We start from the raw sequence: 24,140 nt of genomic DNA on the forward strand, positions 1-24,140 counted from the left end.
GAGGGTTCTCTGATATCCATATATCATGTATGTTATACTTTTGTGAACGTTACTTGAACTTCAGTTCAAGAAAGTTAAATGTTACCTTTCCCTTCTTTTTTGATAGTGAAAGGTAATTTTTTGCTTCTGTTTTCTTCTTCTTTGTGAAGCAAGAGAATGGAAGTGGTAGAGCAGTTTTCCTAGTGAACTGCCATCTTGATTGCAAGTTTATGTGGAGTCTTGGGCCAGCGATAACAAGTTTGCTTCTGTGATGCATTTTGCAATACTGTTGTTTGATAATTTTCTCTTAACTATATTGCTGTCTTTGCTGTTAGGCTGCTTCAATTCCTGTTGTCTTGGTGGAGAATAGTGGCAGATGTAACAAGAATGAAAGTGACGAAAAGGTTTGGGTTATTCTTCAATTTGTTTCTATTAATATGTCATCCTTCGGCAAAAAAAAATTTGTGTACTAACTGCTTAAACTGGTCTGTATTGTTTACAGATTCTTCCAAGTGGAACTGCATGGATACCCAATTTAGTCCAAACTATTACAGATGCTGTTTTAAGTGGAAGCAAGGGTATTTTGGTTGACCAGAAACTGATTGAAGGTCCAAATCCAAACAACAGGGGCAAAGTGCTAATTCCTTTTATACTAGCGTTCCAGGTGAACTCTCATTCTAAAGTACACTTTGTGCATTAATAAAATATTGTTGGATTTATTGTATGGCTCACTAAGCCCCTTCTGTTGTGCCTTTGGCAGTATTTCTTTGTAGTGAAAAGGATTCAGAAATCTATCAAGAATGATATTGCAAGGGAGAGCAGGCCTGCATGGGCATAAGCAATCACTGGAATGGCCCTTGTTTGTCAACTTAATTCCCCTTTTGGTTCTTTGAAGGATTTTGGATTTCCTTGCCATCAGCTTATCAGTTTATACTTTTCTTGGTTAAGTAGTTATATTTATTAGTAGCCAGAGAAACCAGTCATATGCGGCGGTAGGATTTCAACTTTGTTCTGCTGAACTTGGCGTAGCGCCTCGGATTTATTGTGTTTCGATGCTTGATTAGTAACTGAGTTATGTAATTGTTGTTATTTGCACTTGTATTTTTCCATATGATGAAATAATTATATTAAGCATTGAGAACTCTTTCATAAATATATGAGGCCAACTACGTACATAAAGGGGCATTACAAAAGCTAAGAAACACAAAAATACAGTTTTAAATAGAGGAAAAAGGAAAATCTAAATCCATGAAATAGAAACGAGCAATTTCATATTGTGTATTCGTGTTCTTTGTTTTCCAAACTTCACTTTTTATTCTTTATTTTTTAGTCTTTGGTGGGATAAATTCATGATCCGTCGAAGATTATTAACTTGAATATTTTGTAGGGTCTAAAAAATGACAATTCAACACGTATTGGGCGTTTGCCTATAAAAACAAAAAAACATTAGTACTATTTATTTGAGATATTTAAAGTTGAGTTGGAGTTATGTTTGATCATACATTTTGCAATAAATATTTAAAATTTGAATGTACTTTTTTTTAAAAAAGAAATGATTTAAATATAAAACATAATTGAAATGGAGTTATTTAAATAAATAGAAGTGTTAGGGTAAATTAGAAAAAAAAAACATGAAAATCTGAAAACAGGTTTTTGGGTATTTTTATAAATTCCAATTCCAAATACAACTTTCAGTTGTTTATGATCAAATACTGATTTTCAAATAAAGCAGAAAAAAAATCAAAAAGTTCTCATGAACAAATGGGTTGATACTACCCCGATTCCAAATAAAATAAAATAATAATGTCCTTTTCAAAAAATAATAATAAGGTCAATTATTGAACAAGAAAAACACATTAACTAATGTACAATAATTAAATAAATATTCAATAACTTTTCAGTACACTATTTTCGGTATACTCAATACACTCAATTTATTGAACAAATTCAGCAATCATTCAAAAATAGAGGAAAAAAATGAAAATATACAAAACCTATTAGAATATAAACTAATAGTAATAGTAATATTTATTCACTAGACCAATTTAAGACCTAGTTTAATATAAACACATAATAGAATTTAGTGTTTGACTAAAAAATTCATCCAATTTTTTTTCAATATATATTAAAAAATAATAATTTCAAAGATCTTGAGAATAAGGTTACAACAACAAACATAAAAATTTAGCTGCAAAGAATAACAGAAAGGTTTATATCAATCAGAGTCTCCGTATAAACAAATCAATGGAGCTTTCTTATTATTATATATTTTTTTCTCTGTCGTAAGTAAACAAAACAAAGAAACTATCATTTGATTAAGCCAAAATCAAATTCAACTCAATTCAATAATGAACTCTAAAAATATGATTAAACTAATCAACGCTAATTAAAAATTAGTACTCATGTAAATAACTATCTTTACATGATTTATTTAATAATTACTACCATTAGTAAAAAAAAAATGTTAATCTTTCATGGCCACAGACCATCACCAATCAAGTGATCTATCTTTCCTTCACGATGTGCGAAAAAATTTGCTACATCTAAGTGTGTTACGTTAGCATGCTTTTTAGATTTAAAATTTTCTTTAGGATTTTTCTCTTTCTTCTTTAGTAATGCTTGAAAAAGCTCATCCAAGTGTTTAGGAGTACGACAATCACGTGCATGGTGACTTTTTGCACCACATCAAAAATAGCCCGCTTTGACTGCTTCACGCTTCTCATCCTTTCTTTTTTCCTTTTGATGAATGATTAACACTAGGAAAAGAATTTCGTTCTTGATCAAAATCACGATCATGTCCACAATCAGGACCGCGAACTTTTCCACGCCTATCATGGTGGACGTACACCTCATTCACTTCAGGAAATGATGTAGATTCAGTAGATTGGTTCTCATAACTTTTCATTGACAAGTCATTATCTTGTTCAGCCACGAGAAGATGAGAAATCAGTTCTTGAAACTTATCTTTTGATATTATTGTTATAGGAGCACATTCTAAGCATGAAAAGTGGAGAACATCTTTTCTATCATATCAATATCACTAATCATTTCTCCATATAGTATCAATTGAGAAGTAATTCCGAACATAACAGAATTGTACTCATGAATAGACTTAAAGTCTTGTAGCCTAAGATGCATCCAATCATATCGTACGTTTGGATGTATGACCATCTTCAAGTGGTCATATCTTTCTTTCAGGCTTTTCCACAAAACAAGTGGATCCTTAATTGTGAGATATTCAATTTTCAAATTTTCATAAAGATAATGATGCAAGAATATCATAGTTTTAGTCCCGTCTTACTTTGATGTTTTATTTTCATCTTTAATGGGGTCTCCAAGACCCATAGCATCCAAATGAATTTCAACATCCAATATTCATGAAAGGTAGTTCTTGATCTAACTATTTTTATAGTAATGGATGGATCTACTACTACCTCGTAAAAAATAAATAAAAAAATACTACCTCGTCCATTGAGTATAACAGAGCAAATGATGGTATAGCAATGAACATAGGGATGAAACTAGAAAATTGGTTCGAAGAATCTCGATAGTAGTTCCATGAACAATCCTTTGTGGGATTGAATTTTTTTTATAATGGAAATGCCATAAAGCGCGACCCAAGATCCATGATACGAAAACCAAAATCAGAATAACGAAGAAAAAGACATTGTGATGTAAGCGAAGGACAACGAACTCAAGTTTCATAAGATTAGCCATCAAACTTAACCTTCACTCTTCAAGACGGTAGAGTCTCGTGTTGATTTCAAATATTTAAAATAGGGTAGATAATCATTAATCACAAATCATTTCAAAAAATATGGTAAACGTTATTCACCAACTGATATTGATGCGTTCATTATTGACGGAGTAGTAGAAAAATTCATGGTTTGATTAACTCCTTTCTCAATATTTCATTTCTTTTTACGATTGTCTTTCAAACAATTTCTTTGTTTTAATTGTTTTTCTTCCTTTCTTTACTTTTTAACTTTTCAGGAACATCAAACAAGTTTCATTGAACATGCACGTATCAAAGAGAAAAAGATTCAACAACATACCAAATAAATAAAAGAAAAATCATGAAGGGAAGGAGGAGAGAAAAGGATCAAAATCGTCCTTTATGTTTGAGTTAAGAATCAAAGTAGTCCGTGTCTTTTAATATGGAACATTAATAGTCCTCCATGTTTCAAGAATTGGTACACTTTTAGTATTCTTCCAAACATCTGTCAATTTTTTAATAGAGCTTTTCTGCACGTGTGAAAGCATATACATGATAATTTTGTTTTCATAATGACAAATCATATTTAACTGTCTTCTTCGATAACTTTGTATTCACTTGGTGGAAACCAGATTTTCCCCTTCTTCTCCGTAGTATTCATCCCTAATTTCATAACTTTGATTTTCCTATTATACAAACAAAAATCAAAATTTGAAGGAAATTTTGAGCAACTTAAGGAAATTCCTTTCAAGAATCACTATAAATATACATATTGTTTTTTTTAGTATTTATAAAAACAAGTGAGGAAAGGAGAGTATTGCTCTACAAAAGCTCATCCTACATACACTGTGATCAACTCTAGTTATATGTTCTTTCATAATTGTAATCAACCTTAGTTTAATTAACTAGACTTGTCATAGTAGGATATTTGTTTTTGAATCTTGCCGACGCTAACAAGTCTTTTCATTCTAGGTTGTCACTCTCCTTTTTCATGTACTTTTCTTCCATCACTCTTCTTCTCATATATATATATATATATATATATAAAGCTTAGTCAATTCTTGAAAGCAACTATTTGTCATTGTTGCGCCATGACAACATAGTTGCTTCCAAGAATTGACTAAGCTTTTAATGGAATTCAAAATGAAATTTTGACTATAGGGTTTGATTGAAGAAGAAAGGGAAGAGAAAATAGAAGTCTGATTTGATAAGGAGTTCGGAGGGACAAAAAAAATTAAGTTTTGGGGGGAAACTTTCTCACGTGCAAAAGAAAGGTTCTGTTAAAAAATAGGCAGATGTTCGAAAGAATACTAAAAATGTACTAATTTTTGAAACATGAAGGACTATTAGTGCTTCATGTTAAAAGAGAAGGACTACTTTGATTCTTAACTCAAACATAAAGGATAACAAGCACCGGAAAAAGAAAAACAGAAATAACAAAGCTCCTTGGAAGCAAATTTAGAGATGAAGAGAAAAAATCTCAGAATGTACAAAATTTCATCGACTTTAGCGTAAAATAATAGTTAGATCATTGGTGGTAAGCATTAGATATCTGAAAATTGAAATTAATTTTATGCAAGAGTTAATCTAATATCCTATTTAGTATGATATTCTATATGGTCGACTAACTACAAATTGCACCAATTTTATTTTTTTTTTAAAATCAAATATATTAATAATAACTGAGCATATAATTATGTGTTTAAAACTTGAGGATAAAAGAAATAAAAAATTAATAATCAAGACCAAAAAAGCGCAAAAATAAAATTATTAGAAATATTTTTAAAGTTATTAGGAATCTAAAATATCTTAAGAATCTTACATTTCAAAATCATTGTACAATTACAAATATATATACATATAAAAATAATTCTTAAAATTATTTATATTTAGCCTACAAAAATAAAAATAAAAATAAAAATTAAGCATTAAAATCAACAAAAATGGACACTTTAACTTTGTCACTTCTTCTTCTGATGATAGAATATGATTTCTTTATGAAAAAAGAAAGATAGAGTATCTCATGATTCTTCAAGATATTGATATAAGAAAAAAAGTCATGTAACAAATGTTTGTCTTCAAAAAGAATGTTTTTTTGAAGGATGTTGCACTATAATGTTTTCTACAAGAAAATTGTATTGAAAAAAATAATCATTCTAATTGAAAAATTTATAGAAAAAATAATGAGTGGTAAGAAGAATTATTTAGAGAAAAAATCAATTTATTTATTTATTTATTAAATTCATATTAAATTAGGAGGAGAATAAGGAGAAATTTATATTGTGAATTATAAATTGAAAGGATCCTAAATTAGTGCTCACATTATTTCTTTTCATTCTTTATTCTTCTAATTTTTTTTCTTTAGTTTTTTTGTTTCATTTTTCCTTACTTCCATTTAATTTTTTATTTATATTTAAAATTATACTTTAATTTGTTGACAGTTTTTTAATTTTAAAAGACTAAAAGTCTCACTTTAAAATTTTACAAAAATATCAATGGTTATCATATTTGATTTTGTTCATCAATACCTTAATCTGATAATTAATGTCATTTATATCATTGTCTTAAATCACTTTTTATTTTAAAAAATACTTTATTTTATTTATTACAAGAAATTAGTTATTATAATTTTGTAAAACATATATTAATATTTCTTAATGTAATTTGATTTTATTTTTATAAAAAAATTATATCATCTTTTATGCTAAAGATCTATACGATTATACCCATACCAAATAATAAAGTTAAAAATAGAAAATGATGACACTCTTCTTAATTCAAATATTATTAGGTTTTATCAAAAATGTTTTTACGGTTTCTCTAATATATTTTTTTTTAAAAATTGCTCAAAAATTTGTCTTGAAAGTTTATCTATTTTGCATTTTTCCAAATTTTAAATCATTTAATCATTAATGCTATTAATTTTTTCCCCTTAATCTCATCATTAGTGTTATTTATATCATTTCCTTAAATTACATTTTCTTCCATTCTTTGTTCTTTTTACTTTCTTTTATTTATTTATTTATTTTAAAATATTAATTATTTGGTATATAGGTTTTTGAGTATCTTTTTTGTACTTCTATACAAATAAAATTTTGAATTATGCCCAATTTAAAGAAAATAATTAATTAGATGAATTCTTTTTATTGAGATGGAAAATAAGATTCTCTTCTTAGATTACTTTAGGTTAAGAATTTTAGTTTTTTAAAAAAAAAATGAAATTATAAATTATAAATTATTAGAAGTAGAATTTTCAATAAATTATTATGGGAGCTATCATAAATAATGTATTCAGAATTTCTTTATCTGCATGAAATTGATTAAAATCCGCGAATACTTATATATTGTCTATTTGGTTCTTCAATTGATTTTTAAATAATAGTTAATTACTTTCATGTATGAATGATATCGTGTTTGAATTAAAGTTAATTGGGAATGGACATGATATTGTATTAAAACCTTAATTTGGTAATTCGATTTTTAAAAATGTTATAACATTATCGTTTTCTCTGATGTCAACTTAATGTGAAAATATTATTTCTTTTCTTAATTATTTTATTTAAGAGGAAACACAAATCTCGGCTCTAATCAAAATAGAATTCGCCTTTTTATTTCTACTTAATTTATAAAAAAGTTCATTTTTTAAATTACAGTTATACCGCGCAAAGCTCGGACAAGTGTTTATAACACTTAGTTTTACAATTTCCTCTTTTATTTATGTTTAAAATAAATAATTACCGTTGAGGGGAAACAAACCGAGGTCTCCTTTAGTGAACAAACTAATTTGGCGCGAAACAGCCATTAACTTTAACTACCATTCTCAATAAGCTTTTGTTCAACAGCAATATAGAAACTCTGAAAATTAACAAAACAAGATTTGAAAAGGCAACTGAGAAATGTACGAAAATGAATGACAATTCATTAACAAGAATTCAACCAGATTGGTATTCTCCAACTCGCCTTCACGATACTCCGCTCGACAATGATTTTCCTGTAATTAATCAATCCACACTATGCGTTTTTTTTCTCTCCTTTGTTAATTTCTGTTTTTCTGCATTTTGCTGAATTGATATGTGATTTTGAGTGGTTTTGTGATGCAGGGTGATAGATTTATACCCAATAGAAGCCTGATGGATCTTGATCAAGCACATACTTTACTCACCAACAGAACGAATAACAAACTCCGAAAACCAAACTTCAATGTTAGTTTCTTGCTTGACTTGTTTCTTCATCGCGTTTTAATTTTTCTTGCGATTGCTGATTGTGGAAAGAAATTCTGTATCTGGACACCCATTTTAGTTGTTTTCCTGTATGATTTTGATAGGATGAATATAGGAGGAAAATGGAGGAAAATCTAAAGTTGGATGTAGAAGGAAGACCATTCAGAATGCTGGTTTTTAGAGGAAGTCCTAAATCGAGTAGACAATCTACGCGTCTAATTGATGAAATGAGGCGTAGTGACAAAGAAATTCCCCTGCAAATTAATGAGAATAGGAGATATCGAAAGTATCCTTTGGTAAGATTTGAATTTAGATGAAGTTTATGAGACTATTGATTGTGTTGTGTAATATGTTGGGATATTATATGCAGAAAGCAACTCGAGCTTTAGATGCTCCTCTTTTATCGGATGACTATTACTCAAATGTTATGGATTGGGGAAAATCCAACATACTTGCGGTTGTTCTGGGGTCAATTCTATATATATGGAATGCTCAAGTGCAAAAAGCAGGGGTACTGATGGAAGTAAAGCGTGAAAACGATTGTCCTACTAGTGTAGCATGGTCTGCTGATGGGAAAATAGTAGCAGTTGGTTGTGATTCCTCTAAACTCCAGCTCTGGGATGCTGAGACTTCCAGGCTTGTAAGACTTGTTAATGTTGGTTACATTGTAGTAAAAATAGTATTCTTTCTTGTTGTTTACATTGAAGTAATCGACTTCTTTCGTTCACATAAACAGGTGAGAGACCTGCAAGGCCATCAGAGCAGAGTGGGTTGTGTTTCATGGAATGGTCATATTTTAACCTCAGGGAGTAAAGACAGAGCTATCATTAATCATGATGGTAGTACTAAGCTATTCCATTGATGTATTTGACTAATCTCTATTGTAACAGCAGCCTACTTACTTGTAATTCTCATTGGCAGTGCGAGCAAGAAGCAATTTGGTCTCTGTAACGAGAGCACATAGAGGGGAAGTTTGTGGCGTGAAGTGGTCTAGCACGGGGAATGCACTTGCCAGTGGTGGAAATGACAATCTGGTGTACATATGGGATAGTTTCAAGACGAGTTCAAGGCATTATATGCACCGGTTCAATGAACATCATGCTGCAGTCAAGGCCCTAGCTTGGTGTCCATATAGCAGTGATGTATTAGCCTCTGGAGGGGGCATTGATGATGGATGTCTTAAGATTTGGAACACACAGAAGGGGACATGCATCAGCACCAATGAAACTGGAGCTCAGGCAAGTTTTAACATCACTTTTGCAATCTTTCTGAGCAATGCCATTTCAGTTTATAGATTTATCACAAATTTCCATCATAAGTTTGATTATTACAAATTTTCCTCATATACATGGTATTGTTGTGAATGAAATTGGCAGATTTGTGGACTTCAATGGAACAGGCATCACAAAGAGATATTAAGTGGCCATGGGTTTGGAACAGGTGAATCTCATTGTCAGTTGTGTTTATGGAGTTATCCTTCCATGGCTAGAATAGGAGAGCCACTGCGTCATGCTTCTTCATCAAGAATTCTGCATCTCTCCCAGGTGAGACTTGACATCAAAGAAAGTAGGAGTAGTAGTTTTATCAAAATTGAGACGGTAACTTTCCTTCTCTTCATGCAGAGCCCTGATGGTTTGACTGTGGTATCGGCTGGAGCAGATGAGACTCTTAGGTTCTGGGAGATATTTGGCCCCCCACAGGAGAGCAGTGAAAATATAACACATTTGGATGATCTCTTGTCCCTAAAGGCATCAGCAGTGAGATAATAAGATGATTGAACTTTGAAATGAAGATGTTTGAAATATAGCTATGTCATGTATTCTACCATCCTCTGGGTCAATTCTCAGCATGCATGATAAATCATAGATTTCTAATCTTGTGGTAAAGAGCTATAGTACATCTAGTTCAATTCCAGAAAAGCAGGCATTTGCCATGAGACTGAGAAGCATATTATGAAGAATGTTACTCAAATAAAAATGGATTTGGAAGATTTTTTACAAAAGCCAAAAATCAATACATAATGTATAAACTTCAAGGTACAAATCTATCAGGCTCTTGGTTGAAGCCGTGTGTTTCTAGCAGGAGCTTTAAAAATTTGTAATCATTGATATTGCTTGGTAGGAAGAAGATCAGAGGACGACTTAAAATTGGAGAAAGAAACATTATTAAGGTCATCAAATTGTTCATCTGAGAAATATGGAGTTTTTGACTGTTTAACAAGTCCAACGCTGTTGTAATTAAGCGTAGAACCTATCCCCTGAGTGCATGCACTTGCACCATATTTCTCTTAAATAACCGTACCTGCAAGGCCAACATTACTAAGCAACAAATTTGCTCCAGATGGTGAACCAGAGAGCTCAGGGACTATTAAGTTTCCGCTCTTCAACGTTTTTCAAGTCTTGTCCAAATCAGACTTCTCCATTGTCGAGAGAAACAGGAATCATGAACCTGATATCACTCATAATCACATTCCAGAGGCATCCAGCCCCAGCTAGCATCGCCATGTAAGTTAAGTATCATATGCAAACCTCAGAACAAAATGTGGTTGACAAAATAATTGAAGAAACAGTAGAACTCCTGCTTGCAGATATCTCCTTTCAGACGCACAAGCTTGAACCAATCTATCTGACTACGATTGGCCTGGGATTCTCTTTTTAACAAATTCAGCTTCCTTAGTTCTTCCTTCAGTTTCAAGAGCAAGCCCCAACTCTTCTACGCATTCTAAAGGCTGTTGGACTCCTTTCTCGAGCAACTCATAGTAAATCTCAAATGCTTCTAAAGTTCTACTTGCTTTGCAGAGAGCAGATAAAAGAGTACTGCATGTATCTACATTCAGAATATGACCCTTACTTGAGCTAAATAACAATAATTTGCATGCCTCCAATAACTTTCTACACTGGCAAAGGAAAGCAACTAAACCTTCCATATCTACCACATATTCATTTTCATAAAGGCACCTAACAATCTCAAAAGCTCTCTCCCTTAATCCTGCTTGGAAGAGTATCCTCACAGTATCAGTCGAAAGATTGATGTTTTGTCTAACTTTGTTATCTAACATTAGTGTCACCAAGGAAGCACATTCACTAGCACAATTTTTCTTGATAAGTTCTGTAAGGATTTGATGGAAAGTTGAAGATCTCGGAAGATGGGAGCTTTTCAACATCTTCTCTAGAGTATCGTAAGCAACTTTAGGGTCATTCTTTTGCAGCAAACCTTCAATCAGGGACTCATAAATCACAATATTAGGTACATAATCTCTCCTCAACATCAAAACTAAGAGTTCGTGTGCATCATTAAATGTGCCTTCTTTACAATGCCCCATTATAAGGAGTTCATAAGCAAAAGGATCCTGAGTTCCTCTTCTCATTAGTTGCCTGAATACTTTCTCAGCCTTCTTTGTCTTGCCAATCTTGCAGAAATACTCAAACATGGGATTGTATGCTGCAATGAGAGGTGTACAACCATCATCACGAAGCAATATCTCCTTCTTCATTAGGTCATCAAATAATTTCTCTGCCCTATCAAAGTATCCCTTTTGACAAAAGCTCCGTATTAGGATGCTATATGTTGCTGAATCAGGTTTCACCTTTAAGTATAACATATTCTCAAAAACTTTCACTGCTTCATCCAGATTTCCCACATTACAGTGAAAGGTAATCAATGTATTGAAAGTACATGTATCTGGAATAAGTCCTCCACTTCCTAGAGTCCCCTCCAAGATCTCCTTTATTCTGTCAAATCTTTTAGCCTCACAAAGACCTTGTACAAGAGTATTATAAGTTATACTGGTCGGTTTTAGACCACAATCTATCATTTCCTCAAAAACATCAAGAGCCCGTTCAACCTCTTGCTTCTCACAATACCCTCTAACCAAAGTGGTGTAGCTTACAACATTAGGACTCAATTGATGACCCCTCTTGACCATACCCTTTAACACGTTGTGTGCAATCTCCACTTTCCCTGCCCTACACAAACCGTCAACAATCGTATTGTATGTAATCACATCCGGTTCACATTCATGCCTTTCCATCTCCTTAAAAAACCTAAATCCTTTATCAACCATGGAGTTCATACAAAATCCTCTAATCAAAATGTTAAAAGTATACACATCAGGCTTGGCACCAAATGTCTTAAGCATTTCATCAAACAGTTCGTAGACCATACCGGTTCGACCCCTCTTAAGCAAAATTGAAAACAAACTATTAAACGTAACCACAGAGGGTGAAATTCCAAGTGACTTCATCACTTTAAACACCTTCAATGATTCTTGAAAAAGCCCAGCTTTACCATAACTTTGAATCAAAGTGTTAAAGTACCTATCTTGAAGCGGTACAGTACCATTAGACCTTCTGGGTATAGATAAAAGAAAGTTCCTTGCTGAATTTAAGCTGCGGGAACTGCCGAGGAGTTGCAACATGAGTAAATACGATTGATGGGTGTGTTGAAAACCCATTTTTTGAGTCCAGTTGAAGAAGTAAAGAGCTTTGAAAGGTATCTTGATGAAGCGGAGTGTGTGAAGGACAGTGGTGTGAGAGAGGGAGGGTTGAGTGAGTGAGGAAAGAGAAGATTCAAGATGAGATGACCATGGGTTTGTGTTGATGATACTGGCAATATTTCTAGCTTTCTTGGATTTAGAAGAAGATGATTTCGGCTTGGGATTATCAAGGTGTTTGCCATTTTTGGTCTTGGTGGTTTGTTCGGAGAAAATCTGAACAAGAGTAGAGAAATGGCGGTATCTTAAGATAACGGAGTTGGCTGTTACTGAAGAAAAAGGAGTGATCGCCATCCTGCTAGTCCATTTTTAATGGTTTGCTGCTGCAACCATTTACAATCTGATCAAAATTGATTTTTTACGTATTATTGTAAAGCAAAAATTATGCTTATGGGCTGATGATTGAAGTTTTATTTGATCTTGAGAAGATGTGCGGCAAGGAACGACAGAGGATTTGGCCGGAGAGGTTAGGGTGGAGGTGGGAGAGCAAAGGCCAAAAATAGTCCGTCATCTTTGGCTTAAAACTCAAAGTTATATTTGAATTTTCACATGGAACATTAATAGTCATGTTTGCAATATTGGTGCATTTTTGGTTCTACTTCAAAATTTTGCCTATTTTTTAACATTGATTTTGTATGAAATATTTAATTATCATTTTATATATTTAGTAGAAATAATATCTCTATGTGAGAGATTGTGAGAAGAAAAACACCTTATTTTGTTTAGTAGAAATCGTATTGCAGGTAAAGTCGAGAGGTTCGTCACGACGATTTCATGTGCAACAGTACACATTTTTCTTTTCTTGCAATGTCATATGTTAAAATGTTCTTAGTTTAGCTGCAGTAATATGTATACGGAACAGAACTAGGTGTTCTTCTTTTCATATTCTCTCACATAGAGTTATTATTTCTATTAAATATAAAAAAAGACGATGGGACATTCCTTACATAAAATTATGAACAAAATTAATGTTAAAAAATAGGCAAAAATTTAGAGGAGGACCAACATTGCACCAATATTGCAAACATGAGGGACTGTTAGTGCTCCATGTGAAAACTCAAGGATGACTTTGAGTCTAAACCCAAAGATGATGGACTATTTTGGGCCTTCTCTCGAGGTCGGGGACAAAGGGGTTGGGGACGAGGGCATTCTTTTTTTTTTTTTTTTGTGTTTGGATTTTTTTTAAAAAAAAAAATTATTTTTCATAATTCAAAATAAGTAAGTTTTTAAAAAGTTTAAGAGAAATTTTGAGATTTTTTTAAATTCATTTTTTTTTTCATCATGTTTTTAATAACTTTATATTTTTGGAGAATAATTTAATAATTAATACTAATACTAATAATAATAAATAGCATATTCTTAAGAGGTTAAGTACATGAGTAATTTACTTAATATGTATAGGAGATAGTATGAATTAAGAAAATTCTTTTTGATTTTTTTTATTTATTACAATCATGTGACACAAAGAAGTTATGAGAATTTAATAATCTCAATTTTGATCTTAAAATCAAATTTCTTATTCAATTTTGAGCAATAATCAACTTTGATAAAAATTCTCGATAACTCCAATATTCAAAATAAATACTTATGTTAGGTAAATAATCAAAATATTACTGAAGTACATATAATATATATCTATACTATAGCCTTTTATGAAACTATTCAAATTCAAATTTAATTATATCAATTTAAATAGTAACTATTTCCCTCTTTTCTCCCCATATTCCTGAACTTTAGCGGTCCTTCTTTGGGCCTGTAATTTGATCCGAAATAACCTGAACCTCTTTGCACAGCCCCCGAACAACAGCGACCTGCCCTACCATTTCCGATCAATCGCCGCCGATCTCCGCCTCCTGAACCATCCACAATCATGCTCCGACAAAGTTCTAGACTCCTAACTAGAGCCACCACGATGACGTGGCGCCGCCCTTTTTCAACTGACCTGCCAGCGGCGAATCGCGTTGATTCCACTTTTCCGGAGGCTTGGAAGAAAGTAATACCAACCACGGAACCTCCTATGACTCCCTCTGCCTTCATGAAACCTAGGCCCGTAACTCCATCATCTATCCCTTCCAAACTCAGTGTCAACTTTGTCCTTCCTTATTCATCTGAACTCTCCGGTAAAGAGGTAATGTACAAACGAAATTCTTTTCTTTCTATTAGCATTTATTAATTTTACTACTTATTCTAATTTGTGGTTAGTAAAATGGAATTCTGGAAATGTTTTGGTGAAATTTTTCGCTTTTCCCTTATGCTATCTCTATCTTTCCTCTGATTGCTTTCTCTATTTTGACTTTTTTTTTAGATTTGTTTCTTTCAAACTGGTTGTTGACAATTAACAAGCTGAGTGAGGCAGAGAAAAATGAGAATTTGTTGGATTACAAATACGTACAGCCTTTGATTTATTAATGATCTTCGAGTGTGTTATAGATGATTTTATATAATTCCAACTTCTCCCATGCTAATGACTGAGATGAATTGATGGTGGATGCTAGTTTCAAGTATCAGAACCAACTGTAAACCACTGTTGCTTTTCCTATTCTAGTTTGGTGGTTGCTTAGTTTCAAGTTCACAACCAACTTTAAACAGTCGTTACTTTTGCTGATGTTGTGGCTTAGTTCTTAAAACGCATGAAATGCGTTGAAGATCAACCAGCTCATGATAAGCAGATGTCATCAGTCATGCTAGTCAATTTCTCATGTTAAAGCTTGAAATGGCTGGGTTGCAATAAATCCTTGAGTATTTTCAAGAAATCTTGTTCCAGATAAGCTCTAGTTCTGCTGTACGAACTTGGACGACAAGTTCACATTTGTTAACTGATAATGACATGAAAATAAAAGCTGGAAAATTACTACATTGGAGAATTGTATCAGTCGAGTAGATTACAAATGTTTTGGTGTTAAGACTTGTTAATTGAAGGGAAATATATTAAGACCAGGTAGTCAAGTGCTTGATGCAGAGACTATGTCTTGCTTTTTTCCTGTCCTTGCTAAATGACTTATTTGTAAGCAATATGCCCTCTCCCCTGTTGCTTTAACCATACATTGTTCAACAATAACTTTCTGTGGGCATTGACTACAGAATTAGATAGTGCGCAAAATTTGGTTTCTGCTCTGATCTTTTCGTTTGCTGCTTCTTTAAATGTCTAGTGATGCTTGTCCTCTACCATCAATATTATGTGCGTTCAACTTGTCAAGTACAGGTTATGTGTATTATTTTTAAAAAAAGGCATTACCTCAACAATCAAATGGAATCATGAGCCTAGAGTAATATATTTGCTTCTGCTAGGCAAGCTACCCTTCATTTTTCTATCTTAGTATATGTCCTTTCCATTTGATCCATCTTTTGAGCATATGGAGTTTAAGTATTTTGAATGAATATCTAAGGATTCTCTTGATACATGTTTAAGATAATAGCAGTTGAAATATGTGAAAGTATGGTAGTACAGAGTGAACAATATATCAAATCTAAAAGTACCATAAGTCAATTTTTTATTTTGTTTTTGGAAAGATGGAATTTTTGTTTTTCTGGTAGATGGCTAAAGTGAGTTGGACATCCTAAAATGGAAAAAGGGGTAAAGTAAATCATGTGTCGTGACCAAAGAGGTAGCAGCTGTCAGATAAATTGATATTTGAGAGATCGATTGGATCAAGGAAATTTCTTGTGATACTGATAAATAATAGCTTTCTATTGTCTTAAATTTTCAAAATAGCAGCTCTGTGCCTCTATCACTTTCTAGGGATGAATAGATTTTGTGGTTGTGTGTTGACAAGGAAAAATGACTGATGATTTGCGCTTTCATTTTAATTCAATTTGGTAGTCCGTAGTTTCCATGGGCATCTGGCTTAGGTACCTTATTAAAGAAAAGTCTTTGGCATTCTAGTCAAGAAGTTGTACTTGCAACAATGGATTCAGGATTTGAACTTATGAATTCCGGATGCAGCTGAACTAAACGATCATTTGAGTTACTGGGTTCGAAATTTAGTAGATCTCCTTTGAACATACACTTCTTAACTCATATACTAAGCTGCTGCAAAGCTACTGGGTGCGGTCAAAACTGTAGCTTCTATTGCCCACACACACGAAATAAAAACACTTCCAGCTGCTTAAGGTGAAGGGAAAAGATAAATAAGAAGCTTTTAGACAGTAGCTGTTCTCACAGTTTTTCTGAGCTGTATAAGACTTCTCAACAGTTTATCAGGGTGTTAACCGCTGTCTGGTAGTTTGTAAGTTTACTTTTAATTAGGAATGGTCAATTATTTTCAGAAATCGTAAATGCACCTTCCAGTATCTGACTGTTGCGCGTATTATGTTTTTGATTAGCAACTAGAACTGTTGCCTGAATCTCTAAAATTTTGTTATTCAATTTCAATGCTGTGGCTGGATGTCATATTTGGTGTCATGTGATTCGAGAGAACTTGTCGATATGAAGAATGTGCATGGATTACATCATCTGAAAATTCGAATTCCAAGATGTTTATTCCCTTTTTTCAATCATATTGCACAGGTTGATATGGTTATCATCCCTGCTACTACTGGACAAATGGGTGTTTTGCCTGGGCATGTTGCGACAATTGCAGAGCTAAAGCCCGGCGTCTTATCAGTTCACGAAGGCAACGATGTGACCAAGTACTTTGTGAGCGGTGGGTTTGCATTTGTTCATGCAAATTCTTTTGCAGATATAGTTGCTGTTGAAGCTGTGCCACTTGACCAAATCGATCCCAATTTGGTTCAAAAGGGACTCACGGAGTTCACACAGAAGCTAAGCACTGCATCAACTGACGAAGAGAAAGCCGAGGCCCAGATTGGAGTTGATGTACACAGCGCCCTTAATGCTGCTCTGACCGGTTAAATAGAGTCTTTGTACCTGTTCACTTATCTTTTCCTTCTGTATCTGTTGGAAACCGCAAATTCTTCCTGATTTTCAACAGATTTATACTTGTGCATGCATGGTGTTACCTGTTTTTAGTCCTGCATCACATGAATAAATGCAGGGGACAAACTCTCCTAATGTATACATGGTTAGATGCCATATCATCTGTACCTTCAAACTTCAGTAATGAGAATTATATTGTTTCAAAGATTTTTTTTTCAGTAGTAGCTGAATTCATGCTATCTAATATAAAAACCTCTTTCTAGCACCTGCAATATCGAAAGCTTTCTGTATCATTCGAAATTAGTATGATGCACTGGGCAATTATAAGGAATCAAAATCAGATGAATTTCACTATACATGTACTTCTCACATCGTAATTCTACTTCTAACATCAAAATCCCAGCTTTATCTTGCTATTACATTCGTTACACTTCTAACATCCTAACTCCAGTTTTATCTTGCTAAGCCGTTTTATTCTGCTTTCGCAAAATTGACTTGATACCATTTCCAAAACTGAACTTGAGAGGAATGACGCAAATTAGTCCGCCTCAGAATCTGTAGTTTCCACATACATCTCTCTAATTTCATTACCGGCTTGATACTCCTCTTCCTCCTCTCTCTTCTTCCTCTCTTCTTCTTTTTCCCGCTCAGCAGCTTGAGCTTGAGCTGCTTCAAGCCTAGAACTCACTGCCTCCCATGATACAAGCTTCTCCATAAAGATTGATATGTAGTCAGGGCGCCGGTTCTAGAGGAAAAGAGAAGACAGTGCAACCATTAGACCAGCACAATTTTTTCTATAGGAATTTTATAGGAAAACCCAGGACATATTTAAGCAATTTTATCAGCTAGGCTTACCCGGAAGTCCAGATAGTAAGCATGCTGCAGTTTCAAATAAAAGATTTAGAAAATTAGATTTGGTATCAATAACCATTACTATCACCAAATAGCAAAAAGATATGGACCAAAATGAATCAAATATATGGGCAAAAGAGCACGTTCTGCGTACCTCCCAAACATCTATAGTGAGGAGTGGCTGCATCCAATAAGACAGTTGTGAGATTCACCTAATGATTATAACTACCATGCTAGAATTTGAAACCTCCACCAAAGCAACAGAGAAGAATGCAGTTCTACTCACCGAGTAATCCCAAACGAGGGGGTTTACAGCATTAGGTGTTTTCACAATTACAAGCTTTTTGTCCTCATCGGAAGGATGGGGATTTGACGCGTTTCCTACATCAAGTCTATTTGCTTTGTCTGCAAAGTGAGTAGAAGAAGCATTAAGATTACAGTCAGGGTTACAGGAACAAGTAAGTATGCAGATAAAAGGTAAAGAATTTCTCACATGCAAGCCAAGCCCACCCAGAACCAAATTGTGTTGCAGCAGCCGCCTTAAATTTTTTAACAAATGCTTCAAAGGAGCCGAAGTCTCTGTTGATTAATTTTAATAGTTCACCAGATGGCTCTCCTCCTCCACCAGGTTTCATAGACTCCCAGAAGAATTGATGGTTCCAAGCCTGTATAGAGAGAGGGCCAGGGGGATATAAAAGACGTTGAATTAGATGGAGAATATCAACCAAAACACATGAAACTATCGAGCCATTGGACTTCTCTATGATATTTCTTCACTTATTGGTAGAACTTCTATGTAATTCTCAACACCTAACTGTGATCTTAATCAAATATGTATTACAAATAAACATTACAACCATAAGGTCTAATTGGAATACACTTATCAATTGTAAAACAAAAAATGTGTAGCCTTGATGAAGAATTAATTGAGAAGCTGAATGATAAAAGACTAGGGGTACCCAGTTCTGTTCTCCAAAATAGACATTGCACTTGGAGATCCCCTCAAGAAGGTAACAAAGGGTGGGGATGGGGGTGGGGGTGAGGGATCTACTTGTCTGTTTCTCACCTGTGCAGCATTGTTGAATGGTGGAAGGAGATTGCCTTGGTTATATGTAATAAGTATTATGTCCTCTAGCGTCAGTTCATCCAGTTCTGTTCCGACTATTTGCTTGTTTAAGTTGTCGACATAGGCCCTGTGATGCTTCCCCCAGTGATATTCAAATGTAGTCCGGCTCATATGAGGCTCCAGAGCATTCTACATCATGATATCCACATGTGAAATGTCTAAAGCATATTGAAGGAGAGAAACTAAGTTACAGGCAAGAGGTCATGTTTTCTTCTTCTTCGAACAGAGGTCTATTATTCATTTGAAAAACTCAAGCTGAAGCATTATCATTCTTCAGATAGGGAAATGGGAAGGGTGAGAAGAGCAGGAGTGTTAGGGACACCATTTTGTGGTTTTACGATTGGAGCCCATCATTCCAAGACTTGATTTTCCCAATCCATAAACCTAAGCAATTTTGGAACTGAATCATAGTACTCAATATCACTCACAGTCAATACACTTCTATAACAAAAACACTTTCAGGATGTAGTTAACAACAACAACATCATACCCGGTGGAATCCCACAAGTAGGGTCTGGGAATGATAGAGTGTACGTAGACCTTACCACTACCTCACGGAGATAAAGAGGCTCTTTTCGAAATACCCTCGGTCCAAGTGTTGTAAATTCAAGTACAAACTACAAAGAATAAGAAAACAAAGCAACTAACAAGGGAAGCACTATAAATCCTACAAGAAAGGAACAAGAACACAAAATAGTGCGATACTTGAAACACAATAAACAACAAACAACGATGATAGATTCAGGATGTAGTTAACAAAAAGAAGAAATTCCGATGTTGTTTGAAAGTTGGAACAATAAATACCATAGGATAAGGTGGAGGATTCAGCTCAAATTTAGCTGTAACTTTAACAGGACCAGCTTTCCTCGCTAACTGTTTCTGCAACCAAAAAGTCTCTTCAGCAATAAGAAAAAAAAAAAAAAAACAGAGCCTTCGTTCTCACTGAAGCATTTCGTCGAACACCATGTGTACTACATGAACTCAAGTAGATAATCAAGTCCTTTTTGTCTATCTTATCAAAATCTAACCGGAAAAAAACGTCAAGAAAGCAGAAATACCTTGTGGATTCTCCAATTTAGGCTTAGACATGACTCATGAAATCCTACATTACCAATACAAATTAAGCGTAAAAATACAGAAAAAAGTAGTTTGGAGTGAAAGGTAGAAAAAACCGAACCTGGGGAAGGAAGAAATGGAGAGAATAGAGTAACAGAAGCTATTGCGGCGGCCATCATTAGTTCTTGAATTGTGAGTGTGCTGAATTTGGCTGCTTTGCTTATGGGGAAAACAGCAAAAGCTATCTGTGAACTGTAGTCGCCAAAATTTCAAAAAGGTGAAGTTGGAGCCTGGAGGTATGAGGATAATTAACCCTCCAATAATTCACATTCTAATGTATACAAAATACTTCTATTTTTAAATTGTGTTATGGAATGGAAGAAATTAGAAAAGAAAATTAAAAAGAGAATAAATAATAATTTTGTAATGATTCTTTCACTAATTTAAATATAAGGGTATATCTCATTATTTATAAGTAATTAAAAAATATCTGTTATATTTTTAGATATTAAATTAAAAAATAACAATTTATAACTAATATAAATCCTGCACTTGAAATGAAAATAAATACTATAAATATTTTAAACTTAAAATAAAAAATAAAAATATTCTGTCATTAATGTTTAATCATATAGTAGAAGAAAAGTAAATTTCAAACATTTTTTCTTAAATTACTTAATTATTTTTTAAACATGCTCTTCTCCTGGATTCTGTTGTGACAATCTAATAAAGTTTCGTTCTCCCCACATTTTTCTTCTAACATTAGGCTTGATTGGTCAAAACTCAAATGTATAAGAATAATACTAAATAGAGTATATTAGTAATGTTGAATTAATTATATATATAGATTATTTTTTATGTATTGTTTGATTTGATGTATTAAAAATAGCATACATTGCATAAAAATATTTATTTATAAATATATCCTTCACAATTATGATGAAAAAGATGTAAAAAAGATTTTAAGGGACAATGAGGTTAATGCATGTATTAAAACTTCTTACATTACTAATACCTAGAAATCTATGTTGTTAGTTATACACACCTTAATACACCGAGTGAATAACCATATCATGAAAAAGTATACCAAACAAGGTATTACTAATACACAGAGTTAATGAATGCATTATTTCTGCTAATACACTCTACCAAGCGAAATTAGTGTTTATGAAATATCTTGAGTGTCTTTGAACTTGCACGCTTTTGTAACATGACTTGTTTGTTGACAACTTTCACATAGTGCATCAAATCTCCACAAACATAATTAGCTTTTTTTTTGGTGATTTGCGTAAAGGATATCTTCAATAACTTTATCTTGTTTTAGAGTTTTTCTTTGTTTTTGTATTTGAAGAACACTTATTAATTCTGTCAAAAAGATAGTAGAAAGATTTTTAGACTCTTTCAAAGTGAAGCTTTTAGACTCAAATCTCTCGAAAAATTAGTCATAATTTTATTTTTTTTCAACTATTCTATTATATTTAAAATCTTCGTCAAGCAACCTAATTTCATTGACAATCAAAAGACATTATGTCTGAATACTTAGTGATGATCTCACATTTTTGCATTTGAAGAGATTTAAAATCTCTTTCCAAATTCATAATTTGATTGTGTGCCTTGTTCACTTTCTTGGTATTCCTTTTCGAATTCTTTTCAAGCTTCTCTAGTTATCTCACATGCAATGATTTCGAGAAGATTAAATGTGCAACTGGAAATTGAATTATAATATTGGCTTTATATTATTTTATTTTTTTCTTTTGAATGAAGTTTAATTTGATATCAGTAGAATTTTTGGAGAGTGATTGTATGAGGTTAATTTTTCATTATAACTTTCCACAAATTATAAGTTTCAAAATAAGATTTCATCTTAACTCTTCAAATTTAATCATTTTCTCTAATGAAGATTTGAGAGGCACTGAAAGAGAGAATATTGCTTGTCATGGTTGAGACACAAGGTTAAAAATAATATGTGCTAAAAATCAATTAAAAATAGTCTTGCATTAAAAATAAAAGCACGAATTAAAATTGAATTAAAAATAAAAATAGATTAAAAAGGTGATTGAAAGTTCTTCCTTAATGTTCTCATAAATTTATTGAGATCAATGAACGGTTCTGATACCACACTTATGAAATCGAAAAATAGAAAGAAAAAAAAAGATGGGAATTTCGGGACTACCAACCCCATCTTATTGCTTTAGTTAGAGATAAGATAACTAATTTGAGGCATATGACGATGAACAAATTAATTTGACACCCAAATGCTAGCAAAGAGTTAGGGTAAAGTTCTCTTACTCTAGCTGAGGGGCTTTAGAAGACTAGCAGATTTGTCAATTTTGCACAATGAACACATTTGAATGAGTTGATAATAAATTATCTACTTAAATTTAGATATCTAAGAATCATAATTCCAGTTTGTCTTTAATTCACTCTATGTGAGATTTGACCTTGTTGGGTTCCTTTATTTTGACAGCGATTGTTTAATTCATATTTAAGGATGTAATTTGCAAAATTAAAATTTTGAAGTTGTTGCCATTTTAGGTTGTAATTTGAGTGAAATTAAATTTTTTAAATCGTTGCTGAAAAGTTATGTTTAGAAATTATAATTTGTAGAAATTTATTAATAAACTGTTATTTTGAAAACTACATTGATTATTATTTTTATCCATTGATGTGTATGTTCAATACTAGGAGTCAAGAATCTTCCTTGGTTCTACTTGATCCATAAATGGCTATGAAATAATCACATAATAATGGATGAAGTTGCCACCACAACTGCTGCTACGAAAGTGGGCCTTCGAAATCATTCGACCTCCATTAGTGACTGAATACAAATTTCATCAAGACCAACATGATAGTACACCTATCGAACATGAAAGTATTATTCGGTGATCTTTCTCTTAAAGATACAAATAAATATCTAAAAAGAAAATGATTGAGATGCGTATATCATACCATCTCTCATAAATCTCTTTTTTTTAAAAAAGATAGTAGAAATTATTTTCATTAGAGAAACCAATTATATAATTAGATGAGTTACCAAAAACATTTTTTCTACCTGGAGCTTACAACAACATTCTTGAAAATATTCTCTCATCTAAGCAGAGTAAATATCAAGTCAATTTAGTAAAGAATTATTATTGAAATTAATTAAATATCAAATTATTCATAATTATTCGTAAAATAGTTTAATCGGAAAGAATGAATTAATAGACCATATACTAAAAATTATGCTGCATGTGCTTGGAACAATGTGTTTGATTTTTCATAAAATTAAGCTCTTATAAAAAATATTTTTTAAATTTATGTTTTGTTATTAGTTATTTTAAATTAAGTGTGTCTCAATAAAATTAATGATTTAAAATTAAGTTTTATTAAAGCATCATAAATATATACATAATAATAATAATATAAGTACTTTAGAGTAATCTTTTTATTATTATCTGGATTGATTTATAACTTTTTTTTTTAAAAAAAAATTATTATTATTTTGACTTATAACTTATAAACACTTCTTTTTTCTTATTTAAATAATAGAGTATATAAGTGTTTTAAAATTATTTTAGCTTAAAAACATTTAAATAAGTAGACCCAAATAGGCTTTAATTCTTAACCACTACTTGTTTTGGTTTTACTTCAGATAATAAATAATAATATTATTATTTAATAAAAATAGAGACTAATTCTAGTTAATAAGATGTTAGTCATTTGGTTGTAATACATTATCTTGGATGTTATTGTAAAAAAAAATTCTTTATTAATACGAAAATTTGAGTGGTTTAACTCAAAGTTCTAAAATATTAATAGTAAAAATAGATGATTTTTATAAT

At 32.4% G+C, this 24,140-nt stretch overlaps 5 protein-coding genes across 6 annotated transcripts in view; 3 read left to right on the top strand and 2 right to left on the bottom strand.

Moving 5' to 3' along the window:
* LOC102593389 (translocase of chloroplast 34, chloroplastic) overlaps positions 1-1,114 on the top strand; it is a 4,806-nt gene extending 3,692 nt beyond the window's left edge. The window contains exons 6-8 of the mRNA XM_006358112.2: positions 315-383; positions 482-643; positions 740-1,114. Coding sequence (XP_006358174.1) covers positions 315-383; positions 482-643; positions 740-817 — 309 coding nt within the window. The 3' untranslated portion in view covers positions 818-1,114. The remainder of the gene's footprint in view (positions 1-314; positions 384-481; positions 644-739) is intronic.
* A 6,486-nt stretch (positions 1,115-7,600) lies between these two features.
* On the top strand, positions 7,601-9,989 carry LOC102594151 (cell division cycle 20.2, cofactor of APC complex-like). Its single transcript, XM_006358114.2, has 8 exons — positions 7,601-7,687; positions 7,795-7,896; positions 8,019-8,210; positions 8,285-8,554; positions 8,651-8,753; positions 8,836-9,152; positions 9,291-9,458; positions 9,537-9,989. The coding sequence occupies exons 1-8, from the start codon at positions 7,601-7,603 to the stop codon at positions 9,678-9,680; spliced, it is 1,383 nt and encodes a 460-aa protein (XP_006358176.1). The 3' UTR covers positions 9,681-9,989.
* On the bottom strand, positions 9,577-12,894 carry LOC102593717 (pentatricopeptide repeat-containing protein At1g02060, chloroplastic). The gene is made up of 2 exons (XM_015313822.1): positions 10,216-12,894; positions 9,577-9,656 (listed from the first exon to the last, which is right to left on the bottom strand). The coding sequence occupies exon 1, from the start codon at positions 12,698-12,700 to the stop codon at positions 10,544-10,546; it is 2,157 nt and encodes a 718-aa protein (XP_015169308.1). The 5' UTR covers positions 12,701-12,894; the 3' UTR covers positions 9,577-9,656; positions 10,216-10,543.
* A 1,191-nt stretch (positions 12,895-14,085) lies between these two features.
* LOC102594486 (ATP synthase subunit delta', mitochondrial-like) lies at positions 14,086-17,487 on the top strand. Its single transcript, XM_006358115.2, has 2 exons — positions 14,086-14,534; positions 16,914-17,487. The coding sequence occupies exons 1-2, from the start codon at positions 14,277-14,279 to the stop codon at positions 17,256-17,258; spliced, it is 603 nt and encodes a 200-aa protein (XP_006358177.1). The 5' UTR covers positions 14,086-14,276; the 3' UTR covers positions 17,259-17,487.
* An 85-nt stretch (positions 17,488-17,572) lies between these two features.
* LOC102594810 (superoxide dismutase [Fe], chloroplastic) lies at positions 17,573-20,644 on the bottom strand. Of its 2 annotated transcripts, none has more exons than XM_006358117.2 (9): positions 20,438-20,644; positions 20,319-20,362; positions 20,065-20,133; positions 19,201-19,389; positions 18,628-18,799; positions 18,421-18,539; positions 18,289-18,315; positions 18,138-18,161; positions 17,573-18,027 (listed from the first exon to the last, which is right to left on the bottom strand). In XM_006358117.2, the coding sequence occupies exons 1-9, from the start codon at positions 20,493-20,495 to the stop codon at positions 17,821-17,823; spliced, it is 909 nt and encodes a 302-aa protein (XP_006358179.1). In that variant the 5' UTR covers positions 20,496-20,644; the 3' UTR covers positions 17,573-17,820. The 2 variants fall into 2 exon arrangements, with proteins under 2 accessions (XP_006358179.1, XP_006358178.1); XM_006358116.2 differs by having other exon boundaries at positions 20,065-20,139; positions 20,438-20,643.
* Positions 20,645-24,140: the final 3,496 nt, after the last annotated feature.

The sequence above is a fragment of the Solanum tuberosum genome, unplaced genomic scaffold (genome assembly GCF_000226075.1).
Source record: "Solanum tuberosum cultivar DM 1-3 516 R44 unplaced genomic scaffold, SolTub_3.0 scf00268, whole genome shotgun sequence".
NCBI lineage: Eukaryota > Viridiplantae > Streptophyta > Magnoliopsida > Solanales > Solanaceae > Solanum > Solanum tuberosum.